This window comes from Oncorhynchus mykiss, chromosome 5, assembly GCF_057628025.1.
Source record: "Oncorhynchus mykiss isolate SJ-2025 chromosome 5, ASM5762802v1, whole genome shotgun sequence".
In the NCBI taxonomy this organism is placed as follows: domain Eukaryota; kingdom Metazoa; phylum Chordata; class Actinopteri; order Salmoniformes; family Salmonidae; genus Oncorhynchus; species Oncorhynchus mykiss.
This window is the reverse complement of record NC_143026.1, coordinates 71342895-71368431: the sequence shown is the minus strand read 5'-3', so window position 1 is coordinate 71368431 and position 25537 is coordinate 71342895. Positions and strand designations below refer to the sequence as shown.

The 25537-nt window shown below is 41.5% G+C and overlaps 1 protein-coding gene across 30 annotated transcripts in view; it reads right to left on the bottom strand.

The window, feature by feature from the left end:
- The window catches only part of mcf2l2 (MCF.2 cell line derived transforming sequence-like 2), a 110291-nt gene that overhangs the window by 48100 nt on the left and 36654 nt on the right, over window positions 1–25537 (bottom strand). For 29 of the 30 annotated variants that reach the window (XM_021604107.3, XM_090235764.1, XM_090235767.1 and 26 more), the window contains exons 6-14: window positions 17084–17200; window positions 16704–16853; window positions 16202–16326; window positions 15978–16092; window positions 11008–11127; window positions 10599–10790; window positions 1233–1424; window positions 934–1120; window positions 475–581 (exon numbers count right to left, since the gene is read on the bottom strand). In XM_021604107.3, coding sequence (XP_021459782.3) covers window positions 475–581; window positions 934–1120; window positions 1233–1424; window positions 10599–10790; window positions 11008–11127; window positions 15978–16092; window positions 16202–16326; window positions 16704–16853; window positions 17084–17200 — 1305 coding nt within the window. Of the gene's footprint in view, window positions 1–474; window positions 582–933; window positions 1121–1232; window positions 1425–10598; window positions 10791–11007; window positions 11128–15977; window positions 16093–16201; window positions 16327–16703; window positions 16854–17083; window positions 17201–17548; window positions 17592–25537 lie in introns of those variants that run through there. The other variant, XM_090235774.1, reaches the window with a different exon arrangement.

Below are 25537 nucleotides of genomic sequence, written 5' to 3'. Positions count from 1 at the left end.
TAGGTGAAGCATCTGTCGATGTGCCCTTGAGCAAAGCACTTAACCGTAATTGCTCCTGTATGTTGCTCTGGATAAGAGTGTCTGCTAAATGACAAAAATGTAAATGGTGTTAGATAAGATGAGATGCTTATCATGACTAGTATGGCACATTATTGATATTCATCAGACAGACATGATGTTGTCAGGGAAAAATGTGCATAATTGATTTAAACTAGGGCTCTAGGTTTTCTTTCTCCACATGTTTCAGCTGGGGAAAGGCAGGAAACAGAAGATAGTAAAACTGGACACCCCAATGACTTTCTCTCCCAGACTCCCATTGACCAAGAGTTCTGTTTTAATAAATGATAAAATAACTATATTGGCGGAACACTGTCATAAAAATGGGCCAGTGGCTAGCCAAAAAAAAAAAATATGGTTGTTGTAGATGAGTTTGAACCATTCAGGTTCAATTGTCTAGAGTTCATCAGATCTTACCTTGAGGCTCCCTTTGACTTTGCGACTTAAATTTTTCTTTTTGGCGAGCTCAGCCTCCGTGGGCTGCTTTGTGGCACTGTAGTTCTCTGAGGTCCTTCGACTGAGTGCTGGTAATGGTTACAGAACAGGGATGGGAAAAAGAAGAAAGAGAAACATAAGTCCTGTTTCCATTCTCTATGTGTGGAACAACAGCAGAAGGCCCTGGCCCAAAGCCATGTCCTCTTCCTGTCGTAGTACCGCAGTGAATACAATAAACTTCCTTTACAAGTCTAAGGCATCAGGATGTAAGGTTTTAAACATATGCTTTGTCTAAAACTAGAAAATGACTACTTCCTGGCAAGTAAAGTATAGTATATAGACTATCTTTAAGTTTGAATAGCAATGAATAGGCTCTACATCGATGGTCTTGTGTTGAGGGCAGGTAAAGTTTGTGGTTAGGTCAACGTGGGGGAGACTTACCAGGGGCAGGGCCGGTGGTCCTGGGTGTTTTGGAGAGCGCGGGGCGATTGGGAGAGGACTCAGGCCGGGGTGCCACAGGCTGGACAGGCCGTGTCTGTTTGGCCGAAAGCTTCTTCAGACTGACCTGTCTCTTCTCAAACATCTCCTGTACATCGTCCAACCTTTTTAGAGCCTTCTTTACATTAGCCTGAAGGAAAGCATAATACAAGTGGTAAAAAAATAGAACAATTGTTAATCAGTAGGCTGACAACTCCAGGAACTAGGATTCCATGAGTGAGTTAAGGGACCACTGCACATACCTTGACTTCAGCGTTGAGGACTAGCTCATACTGGTTGTGGATGTTCTTGAGGTCACTCAGTTGGTTCTCTTTGGCCGTCTCCAGGAACTTCTCAATGTCCTGCAGCGCTGCCTCAGCTCCATCCTGGGACTGGCACTTGTCCACTGCCTGAGAGGCCAGCAGATACACCCCCGACTCACACCACTGGTTCACCTGCAACCACCAGAGAACACATGGATGAATAAACAATAACTACAGTATGTACTGTCGAAGCTCCACATCAGTAGTATATATCTATGCTCATTGCCATGGTACTATCTCTTTTGAACAACTATACATAGCATTTGCAGTAGTGGTGTGTGGGTAAAATCACTGGGGAAGCCAAGCCAGGGGGAAAAAAGCATTATTACAACCTATGTGTTGTGATAATTGTGTTGTTCGCTCTATAACCTGTTAGTTAATATGCCTTGACACCGTGACCAAGATAATAAGAAGACACAGTGGCAAAATAAATTCAACCACACTTTTGTTTCATCACAAAACCAGGGAGCAACATCTGCCCTGTGAAGTCCACAAAACATAATGCATGTAACAAACAGTTACATTACCTACAGCACAGTCAAGCAAGTTAATGTTTCCAACATTTTCAGACTACTAAACAACTATTGATTTAAAACCACTGAGAGGTCCTGCAAGTCGCAAATATTAACCAGGCGCTGCCTCCACTATTCCAGCACCATTTCAACATAATCTAATTACCTATGCTTAGTCTAATACAGTGATAACTAAAACATACCAAAAATGATTTATTCCAATCAACATAAGCTAAATATGATGTGGGCTGTCCATGGTACTGATTTATATGTGTGTGTGTGTGTGTGTGTGTGTGTGTGTGTGTGTGTGTGTGTGTGTGTGTGGTAGAAAATAACATGTTGACTCACCCTACCTGTAGAGAAACGCCAATGCCATCCTCCTCTTTCATGTTGCCTAAACAGTCTATGACTGTCATATACGCTGTTACAGGCTTTGGTTTTTCCATTTTATATTTTGAGCTTGGACATTAGCACGAGGGGCACACCAATTGGTGTTAGTCTGTGTTACGCCTGTTCTGGTTGGTCATCTTGTTAGATGGAAGGTGTTTCACCTGGTTGGCCCAGGTGTTATTTCAGAGGGGTGCAGTTGTCTTGAGAGATGTGGAGTGTCAACAACTTTAGTTATTATTATTTTGATTTCTAGAAAAACATTCCTTTGTCTGATTTCTCTGATTTTGTTTTGCTCCACCTTTTTGGTTTGCTTCCTGTCTTTAAGTTTGGTGTGGGTTTTTCTTTTGTTTGCCTCTTCTTGGGCAAATTTAGTGGGCGCTCATGGTGGGTTCCAGTTGTTGCTAGTCAACTTTCAGTGGACACCCCCATGAGTGTCTTTCAGAATCCCTCCTAAAACCCCATCTGTTTCATTCTGGTTGTTGGTCAGTGACTCTTTGTTAGTTCCACCTTCTGTTTGAGCGACATTTTTAGTTTTCTTGCGGGAGAACGTAACAATGCTTTTAGTTTTTATTGTCCTAGGCTACCTTGCTAAAATGCTTGCTCGCTAGCCTAACTTCCTTTTATGAGCAACGATGTTCCAGGCAAGCTAGTTAACATTAGCTTAACTTTACTACATCTAGATACAAGTTGAACTTCAATCCTCTCATGCCAGGGGCACAACGTATGAATTTATGGTTGGATCAGAATTTATGTTATAATCATTGGCCAGTACGGAGAATGAAGTAAAACCACATGTTAAAATCCCTATCTCCATCCATTGCTAATTTAGGAAAAAGACGATTTTAGCTAGCTAGCCACTGGAGAACACAGAAACAAAAATATTAAACAATTCCAGTTCTGTCAATGATGTTTGGCTTCTAATGTGATGTGATTGGTATGAAGCTAAATCCAAATTGGCTTCCCTTAACACTTTCTTTTGGTGCCTTAGGACCATTTACAGCTGAGCTCACTCTGTTTAGCTCAATGCTGATTGGCAATTTTTTTTTTATCAAGGGAGGCCAAATGCTCATCGGCTTCCCTTTCATGCAATGTTATGTGCTGCAACAATATCATAGTATTTTTGGCCAGAGAGCATTAGATACATGGGCTACACATAAAGAGACAAAGTGGAGCTGTTAAGTTCACTTGGATGCTTACTCTGGTGAGATACATTCACCCTCGTGCGAATTGAAGGACATTTATGAAACACAGAGACGAAAGATACATTATTTTGTTTCTTTTTTTATTGGTCATTTTTTGGGCTGCCATGAATACATGCACTGAGTGTTTGTGGTGGCATTTAAACAATATGTAAATCTTCATTCAGGCATGTTGTACTGTATACAACAAGTTCTTGGTTTGGTATGTGGTTATCACCTACATGGAAGATTAAAGAATACCTCATGATAGGCAGTAGACCACAGTATTTCCAAAGAGACTTTGCATCTATATTCTTTATAGCTGTTTGTTTACCACAAACTGATGCTGGCACTAAGACCGCACTCAACAAGCTGTATAGAGCCATAAGCAAACAAGAAAATGCTCACCCGGAGTCGGTGCTCCTAGTGGCCGGTCACTTTAAAGCAGGAAAACTGAAATCTATTTGACCTCATTTCTACCAGCATGTCACCTGTGCAACTGGAGGCGAAAAAAACTCTAGATCACCTTTACTCCACACACAGAGATGCGTACAAAGCTCTATCTCACTCTCCATTTGTCAAATCGGACCATTACTCTATCCTCCTGATTCCTGCTTACAAGCAAAAACTCAAACAGGAAGTACCAGTGACACGCTCAAAACGGAAGTTGTCCGCTGAAGTGGATGCTAAAGATGGCGCCGACAGAGATGGTCGCCTCGCTTCGCGTTTGCTTTCTTAGGAAACTATGCAGCATTTCATTTTTTTAATTAATTTTTCTTACATTGTTACCCCAGGAAATCTTAAGTCTTATTACATACAGCCGGGAAGAACTATTGGATATAAGAGCAACGTCAACTTACCAACATTACGACCAGGAATACGACTTTCCCAAAGCGAATCCTCTGTTCGGACCACCACCCAGGACAATGGATCTGATCCCAGTAGGCGACCCAAAACAACGGCGCCGCAGAAGGGGCAGACAGAGTGGTCTTCTGGTCAGGATCCGTAGACGGGCACATCGCTCACCGCTCCCAAGTATACTACCCGCTAATGTTCAGTCTCTTGACAACAAGGTAGACGGAATACGAGCAAGGGTTGCCTTCCAGAGAGACATCAGAGATTGTAAAATTCTCTGATTCACGGAAACATGGCTCACTCGCGATATGTTATCAGAGTCGGTACAGCCACCTGGTTTCTTCACGCATCGCACCGACAGAAACAAACATCTCTCTGGTAAGAAGAAGGGCGCGGGTGTATGCCTTATGATTAACGTGTCGTGGTGTAATCATAACAACATACAGGAACTCAAGTCCTTTTGTTCACCTGACCTAGAATTCCTTACAATCAAATGCCGACCACATTATCTACCAAGAGAATTCTCTGCGATTATAATCACAGCCGTGTATATCCCCCTGTCATGATGTTGGCCTGTGGGTGAGGTTTATGACCACACCCATAAATACCTTTCTCCCTTTCCTCTCTCTTGACTCTACAGAAGGACTCTTGAAAAACCTTTGTTAAACATATAGAGTCTGGGAACATCAAAAGGTGGGGGGAAAGGAGCCATATTTCGATAATCCAAACAGTTGAAAATATGCGTTGGTACTTAATGAATATGATGCCAGATCAGTTGGCATCTTAGACATTCTTACTAATGATAGGATGACATAAACTGGATCTTGGAAAGTCTACACATTATAGGTATCAGATTCACATGGAATTGTTGTGCAATTTAAATGTTTAAATATGAAACTATTTGTGAAAAGATTAAATGTAATTTCAGCTTCCAAATGAGAGAATTGGGTTTTCATAAGGTTAAAGCTCTGCTCACTCAGTGTCCCCGCCCATGTGAAGAGACATTGGTTATAAACTATGAAACACGGCCTTCTCTCCTCTCCTATATAAAGCCATTGACGAAAATGTAACTTTTTGATCCGAGGACGAGAGGACTATGGTCCCCCACGTTGAAAGGGCTCAGATAATAATCTAATGAAATTAGCATTGAATTTCAACGTGAAGCTGACGATCAACACACCGAAAGGATGAATTTCGACTATACCAGCCAGAATATAGCATGAGCTAAAAGTATGGCAACTTGGTTTGAACTTTGAACTCTTATTCACTCCAGAAGTGATACCTCCTAGCCGTTGAGTTAGCAGCAGCCGCTGTAAACGCGGGCTAGGAAAGGACGGACAACGTATCCAGTCTACCACACAACGACGATACTACAACGTATCCAGTTTACCACCAGAGTCACTCTTCCAAGGACAAGGAAGATCTCGGTCAGGCAACACGGCCTTTCATCTACAACCAACCTATTGAAGCGCAGCTCAGAGTAAATATTTATTGCATTTTCCTTTTCCAAATGGGTGAATATTCAGAATGCATAAGATTCTGTATTTACGATAGCATAGCTTCTCCCTTTGTTCTTCAGTCCTCCCGCGCTTTCATTCAAGCCTAACCCCCTTTGTGTAACCAGCCGTCATAAAGGTTCCGTCCCCCAGGGACGTTTTCTTGTAGGAGATAATTAGTAATCAATGAATGATCCATTCTGTGTTTATGTAATTCTGTGTAATTATTTAGTTATTTAGTAAATAAATAATTAAACCAAAGTTTTGTATTGCTGATTCAACTTGTTAGCCAGCGTTCGTGAAGAATTTACAACTTACAACAAGGTGACGATTAAATATTGACTGCTATTGATATAAAAGATTACCAGGTCTTTAAGAGTTTATTCGGAAGATAACAGCTCTATAAACATTATTTCGTGGTGCCCCGACTTTCTAGTTAATTACATTTACATGATTAGCTTAATCAGGTAATATTAATTACAGAGAAATTATTTTATAGAATAGCATGTCATATCACTTAATCCGGCATAGCCAAAGACATGACACCCCCCAAAGCAGACACCTCGACGATCCTGAAAGAACTTTACTGGACTCTATGTAAACTGGAAACCAAATATCCTGAGGCTGCATTTATTGTAGCTGGGGATTTTAACGAAGCTAATCTGAAAACAAGGCTCCCTAAATTTTATCAGCATATCAAATACGCAACTTGGGCTGGCAGCGTTCTGGATCATTGCTACTCTAACTTCCACAACGCATACATAGCCCTCCTTTCGGCAAATCTGACCAGAACTCCATTTTGTTGCTCCCTGCCTATAGACAAAAACGCCTGTGCTCAGGTCTGTTCAACGCTGGTCCGACCAATCGGATTACACGCTTCAAGATTGCTTCTGTCACGGGACTGGGATATGTTCCGGATAGCCTCAGACAACAACATTGATGTATAGGCTGACTCGATGAGCAAGTTTATTAGCAAGTGCATCGGAGATGTTGTACCCACGGTGACAGTTAAAACCTTCTCCAACCAGAAACCGTGGATTGATGGCAGCATTCGCGCAAAACTGAAAGTGTGAACCACTGCTAATAATCATGGCAAGGCAACCAAAATGACTGAAAAAAAACAGTGTAGCTATTCCCTGTTCCCCCAAACAAGCTAAGCGTCAGTATAGAGACAAAGTAGAGTCGCAATTCAACGGCTCAGACACAAGACGTATTTTGCAGGGTCTACAGTCAATAATGGAATACAAAAAGAAAACCAGCCCCGTTGCGGACACCGACGTCTTGCTCCCAGACAAATTAAACAACGTCTTTGCTCGCTATTAGGACAATACAGTGCCACTGACACGGCCCGCTACCAAAACCTATGGGCTCTCCTTCACCGCGGCCAACGTGAGTAAAACATTTAAACGTATTAACCCTCGCAAGGCTGCCGGTCCAGATGGCATCCCTAGCCACGTCGTCAGAGCATGCGCAGACCAGCTGGCTGTTGTGTTTACGGACATATTCAATCAATCCCTATCCCAGTCTGCTGTGAGATAGGGATTGCTGTTCATTATTCAGCATTTAACACCATAGTACCCTCCAAACTTGTCATTAAACTCGACTCCACCCTGTGCAACTGGGTCCTGGACATTCTGAAGGGCCGCCCCCAGGTGATTACCAACGACGACGAGACAGCCTACAGGGAGGAGGTGAGGACCCTCGGAGTGTGGTGTCAGAAAAATAACCTCACACTCAACGTCAACAAAACAAAGGAGATGATCGTGGACTTCAGGAAACAGCAGAGGGAGCATCCCCCTATCCACATCGACTGGACAGTAGTGGACAAGGTGGAAAGTTTTAAGTTCCTCGGCATACACATCATGGACAAACTGAAATGCTCCACCCACACAGACGGTGTGGTGAAGAAGGCGCAACAGTGCCTCTTCAACCTCAGGAGGCTGAAGAAATTTGCCTTGTCACCGAAAACACTCACAAACTTTTACAGATGCACAATCGAGAGCATCCTGTCAGGCTGTATCATCGCCTGGTACGGCAACTGCTCCACTCACAACCGCAAGGTTCTCCAGAGGGTAGTGCGGTCTGCACAAAGCATCACCGGGGGCACACTACCTGCCCTCCAGGACACCGACAGCACCCTATGCCACAGGAAGGCCAAAAAGGTCACCAAAGACAACAACCAACCGAGCCAGTGCCTGTTCACCCCACTATCATCCAGAAGGCAAGGTCAGTACAGGAGCATCAAAGCTGGGACCGAGAGACGGAAAAACAGCTTCTATCTCAAGGCCATCAGACTGTTAAAAAGCCATCACTAACATTGAGTGGCAGCTGCCAACATACTGACTTAAATCTCTAGCCACTTTATAGAAAAAATTGGATGTAATAAATGTATCACTAGTCACTTTAAACAATGCCACTTTATATAATGTTTACATACCCTACATTACTCATCTCATATGTATATACTCTTGCCTATGCCGCACGGCCATCGCTCATCCATATATTTATATGAACATATTATCATTGATCCATTTAACTTGTGTGTAGAAGATAGTTGATGTGAAATGTTAGATTACTTGTTAGATATTACTGCACGGTCGGAACTAGAAGCACAAGCATTTCGCTACACTCGCATTAACATCTGCTAACCATGTGTATGTGACCAATACAACTTTTGATTTGATTTGATTACACGAGTGTGCAACGCTTGTCCCAAGGCAAAGGGTGTCTACTTTGAAGAATCTAAAATCTAAAATAGATTTTGATTTGTTTAACACTTTTTTTGGTTACTACATGATTCCATTGTGTTATTTTATAGTTTTGATCTCTTTACTATTATTCTACAATGTAGACAATTGTAAAAAATAAAGAAAAATTCTTGAATGAGTAGACGTGGCCAAACTTTTGAAGTGATTGTGTTAGCTGTGTTGTTGGCTAACTCCTCCGAACAACAGTGCCCTGACGAGAAAGCACAGTTTCTATGTCAGGTGAAATCGTCCACATTCTCTTATTGTTGTAGATGTATCCAAATAAATGTCACTAGGAAACAGCTTAAACAAATGCAAATGCAGCTACTTCGTTGTTATTCTGGCTGAACTGTTTGATGTGACCGTAAGTAAGCCGTCGTAGGCTAGCTAGCAAGCAAGGGGTAAGAACGTTCCCAGCCAATATGGCAATGGAACATTTAGAACAAATGACCATAGATACAGAACAACAATACTGAACGACTGGGTCGCATCTCTGGCAACCAAACGACCAGCCGGCTTCGGTAGCAACTCTAGATTTGTTTCGGAATATATATTGTGGAAGAATGAAATAGTATGAATAAATTAATCAAAATAAAGATTTTTATGAAAATATGGCAATCATTATTTTAATATGTTGTTAAACCATTGTACAAAAGTGATAGTGCCCTCGAAGCTGGTGTTTGGAGGATATATTGGCACAGATATCACTTTTGTACAACGGGTTAACAACATATTAAAATAATGATTGACATATTTCCATCTTTATTTTGATGAATTTATTCATACTATTTCATCCTTCCACAACACCCATGGCAATATATCCTCCAAACACCAGCTTCTCGGGCATTATCACATAAGTGGAAATGTCTAAGAGCAACAATGACTCAGGTAGGCCACACAAGCTCACAGAACGGGACTGCTGAGTGCTGAAGCATGTAAAAAATAATCTGTCCTCTGGTGCAACACTCACTACCGAGTTCCAAACTGCCTCTGGACGCAACGTCAGCACAATAACTGCTCGTCGGGAGCTTCATGAAATGGGTTTTCATGGCCGAGCAGCCACACACAAGCCTAAGACCACCCTGCGCAATGCGTCAGCTGGAGTTGTGTAAAGCTCGCCGCCATTGGACTCTGGAGCAGTGGAAACATGTTCTCTGGAGTGATGAATTGCGCTTCACCATCTGGCAGTCAGACGGACTAATCTGGGTTTGGCGGATGCCAGGAGAACGCTACCTGACCCAATGCATATTGGCAACTATAAAGTTTAGTGGATGAGGAACAATGGTCTGGGGCTGTTTTTCAAGGTTCGAGCTAGGTTCCAGAGAAGGGAAATCTTAATGCTACAGCATACAATGACATTCTAGGTGATTCTGTGCTTCCAACTTTGTGGCAAGAGTTTGGGGAAGGTCATTTCCTGTTTTAGCATGACAGTGCCCCCCCGTGCACAAAGCAAGGTCCATACAAAAATTATTTGTCGAGATCGGTGTGGAAGAACATGACTGGCCTGCACAGCGCCCTGGCCTCAACCCCATCAAACACCTTTGGGATGAATTGGAACGCAGACTATGGGCCTATTCGCCCAACATCAGTGCCCGACCTCACTATTGCTCTTGTGACTGAATGGAAGCAAGTACCCACAGCAATGTTCCAACATCTAGTGGTAAGCCTTCCCAGAAGAGTGGAGGCTGTTATGGTAGAAAAGGGGGGACCAACTCCATATTAATGCCAATGATTTTGGAATGAGATGTTCGACAAGCAGGTGTCCACATACCTCAATTACCTCATACCACTGCACATCGACTCGGAACTGGTACTTCATGTATATAGCCAAGTTAACGTTACTCATAGTGTATTTATTCCTCGTGTTGTTATTTGTCTATTTTTCTTTTTTTTTTAAAATATCTCTGCATTGTTGGGCCCTTAAGTAAGCATTTCACTGTTAGTCTACACCTGTTTTTTACAAAGCATGTGCCAACTAAAATTAGATTTGATTTCAAACTGTGTTATTTGAATCTATTAGAGAAAGTGTAAATGATGCAATTGATCATGCAAACAATTTCTCTAAGAGGCCAGTGTCTTTTCTATCAGAAATATAGGGATGAGGAGCTTCCTCTGTAATGCACCTCACCTTGTCTATGCCTTTGTGTATTTGGTTTGATTTGGAGAGGATGTCATATTTCTTCTTGGCCTCGTTGGTGAAGTTGTCACAGATGCGTCGGAGCTCCACACACTTGGGCCGTATGGAGTCCACAGCATAGTGGTTGCTCTGGATCAGCTGGTCCCCGTGTAGGGCATGGAGCTGGGCCTTCTCTAACGACTCCTGACACGCACACAACAGACAGACAGAGAGCCATTCATCTCACGTGACCAACACACTGGGGCACATCCATGTTAGGCTCACATACAATACAATCAAAGGCTGATGATCATATGCTAATGAAGCCATAGTGGAGACATTGTGCAATGTACTCAATCATTGGAATTGAAAGGTTTAGATGTTACATCGCATATGACGTATGTTATGTGACTGAGCTGACCTGAGCCTTCTCCTCTAAGGTATTGAGGTCGTTCAGTAACATCTCCACTCGGGTGACACAGTCCCCAATATCTGACAGGAAAGTCAGAGTGTCCATCAGACTGTCCAATGACACTTTCACCTGGGAGGGGGAGAGGACACAGAGACAACTGCAGATCAGGCACATATTCATGTACAGTGTTTTCTGACTTATATGCTTGAGAGGAAGCGTTATACTGTAATTGTGAACATAAACAAGCATGTATAACACTGAGAAAAGTAAGAAAAGTAAAGGGCAAGCAACTATTTTTAGACAAGCAAAGTGTTGTCATTGTAACGGCTTTTCACAAAGCATCCAGCCCTGAAGGCTTACATCCCAAAAATATATGTGAGTTTGCCTGTGAATTAAGTCACACTGTTAGCAACATCCTCAATTCCTCAGGGAATTCCCTTCACAGTGGAAGGAGGACACAGTGCTGCCGATACATACCACCCCCCGACCAGTTGAGGCCTACTGTATATCACTAACTCCACAGCTCTCTAAAGTATCAGAGAGTTTTGCCGCTGCCTGGATTAAAGAGGACATGTCACCAAACCTTAGGCAATTTGGGAGCATGCCGAACAGATCATCCACCCAAGCCATGGTCAGTATGCTTGACTGCCTATACAATGAGTCTGACATTCCATCCACAATATCCACCTTAATCACCAAAACCTTTCCAAGGCCTTTGATAAGATTGGCCACACCACAGCAATAGAGTGTCTGATACAACTGGGTATGAGACCAGCAGAGATACTATCCCAATAAGCTTTTAGACTTCTATCCCAGACATTGACGTCAGGTGCATTTTATGTGCTGAATGTCAGGTGACATTGAAAATATGTATTTTCCATTCTCAATGAAGTAAGAATTATATCACAATAATATTTTTAAGGAGGAATCTGCAGTTGCTACATCCATTTGGGGATTTACTGTGCCTTCACACCCCTTGACTTTTTCAACATTTTGTTGTTACAGCCTGAATAAAAAAATACAAAAATTGAGATTGTGTCACTGACCTACACACAATATTGGCAATTTGTACTTATGTTTTTAGAAAGGTTTACCAATTAAATACAAATTATAAAGTTGAAATGTCTTGAGTCAATAAGTATTCAACCTATTTGTTATAGCAAGTCTAAATAAGTTCAGGAGTAAAAATGTGCTTAACAAGTCACATAAGTTGAATGGACTCACTCTGTGTGCAATAGTAGTGTTTAACATGATTTTTTAATGGCTATCTCATCTTTGTACCCCACACATACAATTATCTGTAAGTTCGTTCAGTCAAGCAGTGAATTTCAAACACAGATTCAACCACAAAGACCAGAGTGGTTTTCTAATGCCTAGCAAAGAAGGGCACCTATTGGCAGATGTGTATACAAAAAAGCAGGCTTTGATAATCCATTTGAGCATAGTGAAGTTATTAAATACACTTTGGATTATGTACCAATACACCCGGTCACTCCAAAGATACAGGTGTCCTTCCTAACTTAGTTGCCAGAAAGGAAGGAAACCGCTCAAGGATTTCATCATGAGGCCAATGCTGACTTTAAAACAGTTAAGAGTTTAATGGCTGTAATTGGAGAAAACTGAGAATGGATCAACAACATGGTCCTGTAGTTACTCCACAATACTAACCTAAATGACAGCGTGAAAAGAAGGAAGCCTTGTCTAGCAATGATCAACAACCAACTCGACAGAGCTTAAAGAAAAATTGAATGTGACCTCAGGAAAGACGATACAGCCACATTACCATAACTCTGTTTATACAGGAGCCTCCGTTATGAGGCTTGCATCTAATTATTGTATAAAATGAATGAGTAAAGATGAAACTATTTGTAGAATTGTGTAATGTGATTTTAAACCGTTAATGTGAGAGAATTGTATTCCCTTTAAAGTTTAACTAAGTCATTGGCCCGCCCCATGAGCACAGACATTGATCTGGCCACATGGGACAGCCCTTTTCTACTGTTACGAATTTAACCCCCACCTGAAGGAATTTCCTTTAGACTATGCCTACCTCAGTCAGCTGAAGGAGCTAAGGTTGAGTGGAGACCACAAAAATCTCAGTATAAACTAAGGTTGTAATGGTTGTTGAAACTCTGAAACTATCGATTCCGACAGAATAAGAGCAACTCTTCGATACTAATTACTAGTCTGCAGCTAGGAATTATGTACCATTGAATGCGAAGACCGACAACTTGCCGAAACATCTATCCCATAAGAACATTTCTGAATGGGACTCTGAAGTATCCATTCTAACCACGAGAGACTTCATGGGAGCAGAGACGATCAGATGAACTTTCCAACAGAAAGACGGACGATTCCAACAGAGATCACGACGACACACTGAGCGTAAATATATATTGATTGCAATTATTCCCAAATAAGTGAGCGTTCATGTGCACAGGATTAGCACTTCAATCAATATAATTATTCTCTTTTGTGCCCTTCTCAGTCCACACCCACTTCCCTTTGTCTACCAAGTCGCCATTTTGGCTTAGCCCACTAGGGAACATCACCTATCTTTTCCTTGTAACCAAATCTACTGTTTGTTTGTTTGTTTATGCATTTCTGTGATTATTTAGTTAGTAAATAAATTAATAAGACAAAATTATTTTTTTTACCTTTAACTAGGCAAGTCAGTTAAGAACAAATTCTTATTTTCAATGACGGCCTAGGAACAGTGGGTTAACTGCCTGTTCAGGGGCAGAACGACAGATTTGTACCTTGTCAGCTCGGGTTACTAGTTCAACACTCTAACCACTAGGCTACGCTGCCGCCCCAATTGATGTATGGATCATTCATAGTGAAGGCTGGGTTCGTGCAGATCACCAACAACTTATGACGTTTGGAATGAGACTAACGTGAGGTAAAGAATAATTAATTAATTTAAAGACTAATTGATCAGATATTAAAATATCTGAAAAGTTATAATAGGAAAATTATAACTTTGTAATCTGAAGATTTTCCTTGGTGCCCTGACTTCCTAGTTAATTACATTTACATGATTAGTTTAATCATGTAATAATAATTTGAGATAATTGATTTGATAAAACAAGTCTTCATGTTAATGATGCCAAAGACACGACAACAGTATGGTATGTATGGTACAGTACAGGACAGTCAAGTTTTATTCAGTACAGCACAGTACACTATAGTTTAATTCAGTAGAGTACAGTACAGTTTAATTCAGTAGAGTACATTAGAGTAGAGTACAATGCATTACACTATACTTTTCTTAACTTTACTGTACTCTTGTATTGTACTGTACTGTACTGTTCTGTACTGTAATATACTTTACTTTTCTATACTGTATTGAGTACTGTAATGTAATGTACTCTGCTGTGCTCTACTGTGCTGTACTATGATGTCCAAACTTGTGAAATGTTTGGTTCAGATTTGGTCCGGTCCAGATCGGCCAAATTTGAACCAATTATAGACGCCTATGTTTTGGCCAAATCAAGGCCGTACCAGACTGGACCAAATCTGAACCAATTATAGACGTCTATGTTTGGGCCAAACATAGACTGGTCCAAAAGACGTTCCTGTCAGTAAATGCTTAGTGGGGAGGGTCCAGGAAACTCATATGGCCCTGAACCCCCTCAAATGCAAGGTCCTGTTGATATAATTTGTGAGAAACCTGCCCCATCCAAGTCCCCTTACAATCAGTGGGAAAGACCTGCAAGTCTGTGAATCAGTCAAAAAGTTTGTGCTTGTCCTTGTGCAAAATAATCTACAGTGGGACGAACAAGTAACGTCCATTGTTAGAAAAGGAAACAAGAAGTTGTTTTACACAGACTAAAAAGTGTCCATGTCCCACAGGCTGACCTGGTAGCCATACACAGGCTACATCCACCCCTGCCTAGAACACGCAGCACCAGCTTGGAATAGCTCCTTAACTCAAGCTCTCTCCGACCAATTGGAGCGCATCCAGAAGGGCACTTGCAGAATCATCCTCTCCACAGCATATTCTGGATACAAGGAGGACGCTCGGACTTTATTATCACTACCCTCACTTTGTGAGAGAAGAGAGAAACAGTGCCTGGGCTTTGCTGTGTGACGTAGGATGTGGATGTGAAACCACTTGAAGCTGGGCTGTTCCTCCTACCATTTCATTTGCACTTCCGACTATACATTAACTCCTGGCTGGAGCCTACATCGCAATCATTACATCGTAGCGCAGTAGGAGAGAGCGGTTTCATCACGGTAGCACATTCAGAGATTGATTTATAGCATTCATCTAAAATAATTAATAGTTTTTAAACAAAAAACCCTTTCTGTTTGTCATAAACAGACAAGATTAATATGAGGTGAAAGGCGAGTTCCTAACGAGTTCGGAAAGCCAAACTAGAGCTCTGCGAGACATTCACAGCGATGGGGGCAGACGTTTTGATCAAGAGAGATCTTTAGAAAATACTCACATTTTGTCTAACACTAAACATACAAATGTATTTTACAGGTATAAGGAAGGTGAAATCTTATAGTTAGTTGTTTTATAATTTGATTATGCTATATTTAGAAAGCAGAAAGTAATTTCAAGCCTTATTCATACAGTTTTCTTGAATAGAAAATCCATCATATAAAATAGAATATAATCATATTTGTACTGTGTCTTGTGTCCTCAAGTGACTACACCTCAGCAATTTATAAAAAATAAAACAATTGAGTATGCAGCATTACTAGTTATTGTTTATGGCCCTCATGATAAATAAGTACTTTTGGGGATTATGTAGATTACATTTTCAATTACATTTAGTTACATTTAATTAAATGTTTTATTGTGTATGTAGTATAATATCCATGTATTTCAGTGACCTTGACTGCCATGCTCTCTCTGGAGGAACTCAAATAGCCAGGATGTGTTCTGTCCAGCTCTCTTTTATTATATGATTAAGCAAAACCTGCTGACCATAGTAGTCAGCAGACAGGGATAGAAATGTACATACCTCTCGGAAGTCATGTTCAAAATGGCGTAACTGCAGGCACTGCTCCAGTTTGAGGTAATGTTTGGACCAGAACTGTTGAAAAGCATTTTCTGTCTCATCCAGCTGGGCCAACAACCTGAAACCCATGCACTCATGAACTGTACGTATATGTTTGTACTGAACTGTACATTAAAACATGTTTTATTAGAAACATATAGTATCTGAACTAGGTCCCAGAAACCAACCTTTCCACTGTAGTCTGGTTCTCCATCTCGTCTGGGTTTAGTTTGTGGTTCTCAGACTTCGCGGCCTGCTCTTTGATACAGCCCAGCAGAGTAGTCCCCTGTTGCACCGCTAATTTCAGTTCATCCTGTCAAATTTATACAACTAATTAAATACCAGGCTATGCCAGGAGGCAACCCACCTGCCTATGGGGGGGATCATGAGACACGGGCTGCTCCTGATCAACAGTCTGGTTTTGGAATAGAATACTTGCTATGCTTGCTATGCTATACTTTGCTATGCTTGTTATCTAGGCCATTGATGCTAATGAGTGTGGTTAAACTACTAAGCAACAGGCCATGATAGAAACCAGTCCACTGATCTCACTACTGTATGTGAATCTACTAATACTATACTACCACTCATCAACATAGGGAATATTCAGATGCTAACTACGGGTACAAGTGAACCCTAATAGGTAGCCAGGTTCAGAAGCCCCGTGTTGATGCTGAAGCAGTGTCTCACCTTTAGTTTGTCATGCTTCTCAGTGTGAGTAGTTAGCAGGTCTTTGGTGTACTGCACGTCATTAGGCAGCTCCGTCTCAGACAGATCTGTGCCAAACTTCTGCAGCATTTGGGCTGTGGTCTTCACTGTCACAGCAAAGTTCTCAATGGCCTGTCAGCAAAACACACCTCAGATTATACTGTGCCATGACCCATACATTTTTAGGATTACATCTATAGTAAACCGACATCCCAGTAGAAAATAAATATGGTAGAAAAGGATTATTATGTGGAAACTGGCAATATTTCAGTATTCACTTCTCTGTAAGATCCTGCAGTTACAAGAAATTCCCAGTGAGTAAAGACTGTTTAGACCAAAGGTCAAATGTCATGGTGACTCACTGTCCGGTGGTGGATCCACTGACTGTGACAGTACTCCAGGTTCCCACCAAGCTCACATGTTAGCTGGCCCTTATCTACGTAGCCATGTAAGTCAGACAGGGAGTTCAGCATCACAATCTGCAAAGACATAAAAGATATTCACATACAATACTGTATGTTATAAAGTCACCTATGTATTTGGACAGTGAACTAAAAATGTTTAATTTGGCTCTATACTCCAGCACTTGGGATTTGAGATCAAATGTTTCATATGAGGCGACAGTTCAGAATGTCACCTTATATTTGAGGGTATTTTCATACATAAATATTTAACTTTTTAGAAATTAAATCACCTTATGTATTGTAAGAATAACAGGCTAAGGCCTAATTTTCTGTGACATTTTCGTGGCAGAAAGCAAGGACTGGAAATGCTGACAGGAAGGCCCCACTCACACACTCACACACTTATGAAGAAGTTTCACTTACACTCGCACAAAGGAGAATGAACATTGAGAGAAAAATGTACATTGACCCTAGAAAAGAAGAAAAAGAAGAAGAAATGAATTGGGACGGAAATGTATTAAAATAATAATTGAATGTTAAATGTTAAATATGGTTGGAAACATTGGGGAATGTTAAAGGGTGACTGAAGTAATACAGTAAAATGGTTAAGGATGAGATGTTTGTTTTAAGGTACAGTACATTTGGAGATAGATAGCGAAATGTTACAATGTTGAAATAATCGGATGAGGATGGGATGTTGAATGTTTAAGATGTAACTGGAGTAATAAGTTAGGTTGGGGTGAGATTAGAATTGAGTGAAACTTGAATAGTAAAGGTGGATTTTAAAAAAAAAGGAAAGGGAGATACCTAGTTAGTTGTACAACTGAATGCCTTCAACTGAAATGTGTCTTCAACATTTAACCCAACCCTTCTGAATCAGAGAGGTGTGGGGGGGCTGCCTTAATCGACATCCATGTCTTCGGCGCCCAGGGAACAATCTCTGTTGTTCTGCCCCTGAACAGGCAGTTAACCCACTGTTCCTAGGCCGTCATTGAAAATAAGAATTTGTTCTTAACTGACTTGCCTAGTAAAATAATAAAATAAAAAATAACTGATTGCTATTCGGTAGGCAGAGTTGAGTTGTTAATCTTTTGTTTTGGTTGTGTTTCAGATTATGTTGTGTTAAATAGAAATTCATGGTAAATAATGTATTGTGTCATTTTGGAGTCACTTTTATTGTAAATAAGAAAATAATATGTTTCTGAACACTTCTAAATTAACGTGGATGCAACAACGTAGAAATGTTTCAACGTAGAAATGTGAGTACATTTTGGTTGAGATGTTGATCAATGAGATTTCAACCTTTATTCACCCACTTAAAAAGAGAGACAGAAGTTTTTTTAATTTCCAATATGTTATCACTATGCGTTCAACGATTTAAAAGCACAATAAAGTTCAAATGGGAATACAATGTCAGATATTTTGTGTTTATAATGTGTTAACACTGTGCTTCATCTAATAGCGCAACCAAATGACTTGGATTCAGATTTGATTATAAGTACACAGTGCAAGTGATCAGTGCTGTTCGAGATTCTGCACAGATGTTTAAATCGTGAATTTAACCTTGTCTGTTCCTTAATGTATTGTGATCCCTGTTTTGTCACACTCCATGCTTCATTCATACCAAATAACATTTTGAAAACCTTATGTCACTACAAGGTTGAACTTTTATCATATTGGGTCTCCATTGTATTGTTGTTAGGTGTGCTTGACCTCTCCTCTAACTGCCCATCCACTTTACTGCATCCCTATTCCACTCTCACCTTTATCTGAACCCTCCACACCACAACCTGTTACCAGCTATCCTACCCAGTAACAGTGCAGACCAATCAAAATAACCTAAGCCACTTGAGGTAGCACTCCTCACAACTACAGGGAGACCATTGGACAGGCAGCATTTTGCTCCACACACCCAACCAGGACTACATTCAAGGCAAGTAAATTACATAGTACACCCTACTGTACATGTAGATATATATACATACATTTTTTACTACTTTTTGCACCTTTTATTTCAATTTTATTTATATATTCTCCTCCCTGCTACCTGATGAAGCCGAGTAAGGCAGAAACACGTTGTGGCTGGGACTCCTCTAGATCTGTAGTGTTGCTGTAAGGAAGGCAGGTTCCACACAGACGTCGGAGGAGTCTCCTTTTGGCTACTATTTTATTTGTACACTTTTCTTTCCATAATTTGATTTTTACACAGCTCTCATATATATGCACACACTAGGATGTAGTGGAGTGTGACGTTGTATGTTATCCCTCACACCACTTGTGGGGATGTATGTGTATGCTTTTGTATATGTAAAAAAATATGTGTACAGGCACATCCCCTTTTATGTTCATGTGTGTATGCATGTGTACCCCCACCCCATCCTTGGTCCCAACCCTACTGACTAACACTCAGCCACAGGGCCTTTTTACCAGTAGGCTACCCTAAAAATAGAAAGGTGGCCATTATAACAGTAAAAATAGATCTTTAATAGCATTTCAGAATTACCGTGACCACGGACTCTTAAAAATTTACTTTTGTAATTTATATTTAACAAAATATTAAATGTTCTTCTCTTGGGGTTATCATGACCATGGACCCTTGACCAATAGGAAACAATTACATTTAAAAAATAAAAACATATACATATATTATTTTTATTTTTAAGTTTCTTGAACTTGGAGTTACCATGACCATGTACCCATGACGAAGAGAAACTATAAAACAGAACATAAATAACTCAAATTACAACCAAAAAAACCCCCTCACCAACCCACCATCCTTCCAAAATACCTCTCATCAACACCCACCAGCACCCCCAATGGACGAGAACCTTTTTTCTCCAACTACTCTTGGGACTACGACCTTGGCGACTCCCCCGCAGCGAGTAGACCCTAAGCAATTAGGCCCGGCCATACACCAAGCAAGAAGACAGGAGGAAATGGAAGAGACCGGACTCCTTCGGGACCCCTCGTGGTCCTGTTGGCAGACCTATCGGGACAACCCTCCCAGCCCCACACAAACAGGAGACTCACTGGACGACTATCTACCCCAGTTTAGAATTGGATTGGCAGTATGTCCAGTAGCGCGTGTTTCATCCTAGCGGGTTGGGGCAGCTAAAAGTGGGGCTTTCGGGTCGGGCGCTGCACCTGGAGGCTCGCGTCGACCGTGTAATCCCTGGGGTGCCCAGATTATGTCTGGCGGAGAATTGGATCCCACAGAACAATTCTTCACTGGGGGACCCCTTACCCCGCCGCACTAAGCCTGGACAACCGATCCACCTTTTTACCTGGACTATGAATAAATTCACTGTCTAGGGAGGATATACCTCTGGAAACGTTACGATCCTGGAAGGGAGTAGCTCCACTGGTCACTATCACCCGAACCACTGAATCACCTACGACCGAGATGGTGGGGATGGTACATGGCAATCGACTGTGACTCCTGGCAGACGTACGATACCAAAGCCAGATGATGCTTGCCTGATCCTAAACCCTCCATACACCTACCAAAACGCAGGACGTAACTCCAAGGGCGGATGCATGACAGCCACAAAGAGGGCTCGCCTTCTGGGTTTTTGTCTGCTCAAACCAATGGTAGTTCAATGACTTACCACTCGACAGGGACACATGGCAACCAACTGAGGTCCGGACCTGCACAAGGTACGCAACTCGACGGTTTTGCCCGATCCTACGCCGAGTATACCCATACAGACCAGCTGGATTTGACTAGACATGGGTTGATTCAGAGTTAGGGTCCTGGAAGGGAATAACCCCTGAATTACACACATGATTGAAAACATCCAGGACCTAATACATAGACAACGTGGAGCTAAGAGAGAAGGATCCGATGGGGAGTAAACTCCGAGGTTGCACTATGCTTTCCACATCCGTTGACAAGAGGACCTAGACATCATGACCACACCACTCGATATGGACACATGGCAACCAACCGAGGACTAAACCTGCATAAGGTGCGCAACTCAAGGGATTTTGCCTGATCCTACATCGAGTCGACAGACCTACCTGAACTTAACCATTCTAAAAACTATACCTTACCCTAACCCTAACCTTAACCTAAATATTAAAAAACTATACCTTACCCTAACCTCAACCCTAACCTTAACCATTCTACAAACTATACCTAACCCTAACCCCTACCCTACGGACAGACAACTTTTTAACCCAACTAATGGGTTAATCTACAAGTGGGCAACCATGGGGCCTACAACTTTGGCCGGCAGCGCCCTGACCCCTCCGGCCTACGCGCATATGAGTGGAGTGCACCCCCTCCCTTCCCCCCTCCGGTTTCCACGTGTCAGAGATGGAAGTGGATCAACCGACTCAAAACTAGAAACCAAACACTAGCCAGTCACCGCTGCATTGCCTGCCGAGGGATCTGGACGCAGCAAGCCAAGGAATTTTTTATCTCTGAAATTCACTGGGATCATTTAAATCTGGCTTTTTTTTAGGGGTGTTGATTCTCCACCCATTATACTTCTCCTATGAATGGTTTGATGGTGAACAGGTCAAAAATAATCATTAGATTAAATACAACCTAAAATAGCTTTACCAGGTCTATGAAGGACATCACTTCTGAGACCTCCACCAACACACGCCTTCCATCTGGGAAACAACTAGAACGACGGATAATTCAAGACCCACCTACTCCAAGCCTTCTCAACCAAGATTTTTTCATCAAAAGACCAAGAATTCTACAACCACCTCCTCCACTTTTTTCAACAAAAGAGGATTATTTTTCACCAAAGACCCTGGATTCTACCACCACACACTTCTACTTGTCCTTTAGAAGGGCATCACCTTTTAAAAAAAATATTTAAAAAATATAATGCTTTTAACATCCATTTAAAATTGGACCCCACAAGACCTACCCAACCCCTCACCTAACCCGTAACCTAACCGGAATCATTCCAACCCTAACCTGAAACATTCCTACCCTAAACCTAACCTAACCTTAACCATTCTAACTTTGACTTTAACCCTAACCTTAACCATTCTTACCCTAACCTTAACCATTCTAACCCCAACACAAACCTTAACCATCCTAACTCTAAACCTAACCCTAACCTTAACCATTCTAACTCTGAACTCAACACTAGCCTTAACCATTCTTACCCTAAACCTTAACCACCCCAACCCTAACCTTAACCATCCTAACCCTAATCATTCCTAACACTAACACTAATCCTAACCTTAACCCTAGCCCCTAACCTTAACTGCAATCCTAGCCCGAACCCCCCTGTGTGTGTGTGTATTAGTATATGTATCTGTGTCTGACCTTATGTTGTTAACCTTGTCTGTCTGTTATAATGTACTGTGATCCCTATTTTGTCAATTGGACCTTAAAAGACTTAACCAACTCCTCACCTACCAGTAACCCAACGTTAACCATTCTAACCCTAACCGCAACCATTCTAACTCTAAACCTAACCTCAATCACCCTTACTTTGTCCTTAACCCTTACCTCAACTATTCTAACCCTAACCCAAACTGTAACTCTAAACTTAACCATTCTAACTCTGATCTTTACTCTAGCCTTAACCATTCTAACCCTAACCATTCTACCCTAAACCTAACCTTAACCATTCTAACTTTGACCTTAACCCTAGCCTGAATAACTCCAACCCTAACCGTAACTATTCTAACCCCAACCCAAACCTTAACCATTCTTACTCTGACCTCAACCTTAGCCTTAACCACTCCAACCCTAACCTTAACCATTCTAACCCCTACCATTCCTAACTCTAACCTTAACCCTAGCCCCTAACCCGAACTCTAATCCCAGTTCTAACCCCTCTGTGTATGTGTGTGTGTGTACATACATTATGTTGACTGTGCCTTTAAACAGCTTGGAAAATTCCAGAAAATGATGTCATGGATTTAGAAGCTTCTGATAGGCTAATTGACATAATTTGAGTCAATTGGAGGTGTACCTGTGGATGTATTTCAAGGCCTACCTTCAAACTCAGTGCCTCTTTGCTTGACATCATGGGAAAATCAAAAGAAATCAGTCAAGACCTCAGAAAAAAAAATGTAGACCTCCACAAGTCTGGTTCATCCTTGGGAGCAATTTACAAACGCCTGAAGGTACCACGTTCATCTGTACAAACAATAGTACGCAAGTATAAACACCATGGGACCACGCAGCTGTCATACTGCTCAGGAAGGAGACGCGTTCTGTCTCAAAGAGATGAACGTCTTTGGTGCAAAAAGTGCAAATCAATCCCAGAACAACAGCAAAGGACCTTGTGAAAATGCTGGAGGAAGCAGGTACAAAAGTATCAATAACCACAGTAAAACGAGTCCTATATCAACATAACCTGAAAGGCCGCTCAGCAAGGAAGAAGCCACTGCTCCAAAACCTCCATAAAAAAGCCAGACTACGGTTTGCAACTGCACATGGAGATGCTTGCAAAGCGAAGAACACCATCTCAACCGTAAAGCACGGGGGTGGCAGCATCATGTTGTGGGGGTGCTTTGCTGCAGGAGGGACTGGTGCACTTCACAAAATAGATGGCATCATGAGGGAGGAACATTATGTGGATATGTTGAAGCAACATCTCAAGACATCAGTCAGGAAGTTAAAGCTTCATCGCAAATGGGTCTTCCAAATGGAAAATGACCCCAAGCATAATTCCAAAGTTGTGGCAAAATGGCTTAAGGACAACAAAGTAAAGGTATTGGAGTGGACATCACAAAGCCCTGACCTCAATCCTATAGAAAATTTGTGGGCAGAACTGAAAAGGTGTGTGTGTGCAAGGAGGCCTACAAACATGACTCAGTTACACCAGCTCTGTCAGGACAAATGGGCCAGAATTCACCCCACTTATTGTGGGAAGCTTGTTGAAAGTTACCCAAAATGTTTGACCCAAGTTAAACAATTTAAAGGCAACGCTACCAAATACTAATTGAGTGTATGTAAACTTCTGACCCACTGGGAATGTGATGAAAGAAATAAAAGCTGAAATAAATCACTCTCTACTACTATTCTGACATTTCACATTCTTAAAATATAGTGGTGATCCTAACTGAACGAAGACAGGGAATTTTTACTAGGATTAAATGTCAGGAATTGTGAAAAACGGAGGTTAAATGTATTTGGCTAAGGTGTATGTAAACTTCCGACTTCAACTGTAAACTAGTCACCCCGCAGTGTTTGTCATTATACCCAGAAGTCATTAAACCCTTTGTCATTATACCCTGACAGCTTGTCTGTATCACGCCAGTCCCCGCTCTTCCTCGAGCGCCAGGCTCTCCAGGATTACGCAATCAATCCACGATCAGTACGCACATCTGCGCTCATTGGACTCAGCTGAACTCTATTACTTGTGTTATTGCCTTCCCTATATCGGTCTGTTCCCTAGCTCTGTTCCCTGCTTCGGGATTGATGTTTGTCATATGTCCTTGCTTACCCGTGTGCTGATGCAGGTCCTGTCATGTTCTATGTCCATTCCTGATTAAATGTTTGACTCCCAGTACCTGCTTCTCCTGTCCGACGTCACTCCTTACAGTCTGTCAAAACGTTGGTTATTAAAATATTGCATCTGAGCTCCTAGAGTGTGCGGCTCTCCTTTAATTTTTCAAGTGTTCTACTCCGCTAGCCAGCACCTCACCTAAATTGGTGTGCGTTTCTTTCGCCTCTATATTGTGAAGATCTCCACAAACCTGCGACCTTTGCATGCTATCTTCAAAATTCACCCTTTCTATGATTACACATGACTTGTATAGTTACAGTAACTTCAAAATGTGACCATGGATCTGTTACTCATTTTAAAAGTTGAATAGAAACTGTTACATTAGTTTGTAAGAGACTTTAGGCTATTTACTGTATTACAAAAGTCATAATTAATTGGGTTAAGTTGTTTGCTGTAAATAAGGTATTTCTGTTTTTTTATATTTAATAAATGTGCAAACATTTCTAAAAACTTGTTTTCGCTTTGTCCTTATGGGGTATTGTGTGCAGATTGATGAGATAAATCATTTAATCCATTTTAGAATAAGGCTGTAATGTTACAAAATGTGGAAAAAACCAAGGGGTCTGAATACTTTCAGAATGCACTGTAGGACTAAATCAAATATTGTGTTATGCACTCTGCCGTTGTGAGGCCGGTTGGACGTACTGCCAATTTTCCAAAACGACGTGAGAGACAACTTATGGTCGATAAATTAACATGAAATTATCTCGCAACAGCTCTGGTGGACATTCCTGCAGTCAGCATGCCAATTGCACGCTCCCTAAAAACTTGAGACATTTGTGGCATTGTGTTGTGTGACAAAACTGCACTGTGGCCTTTTATTGCTCCCAGCACAAGATGCACCTTTGTAATGACCATGCTGTTTAATCAGCTTCTTGATATGTCACACCTGTCAGGTGGATGGATTAACTTGGCAAATGAG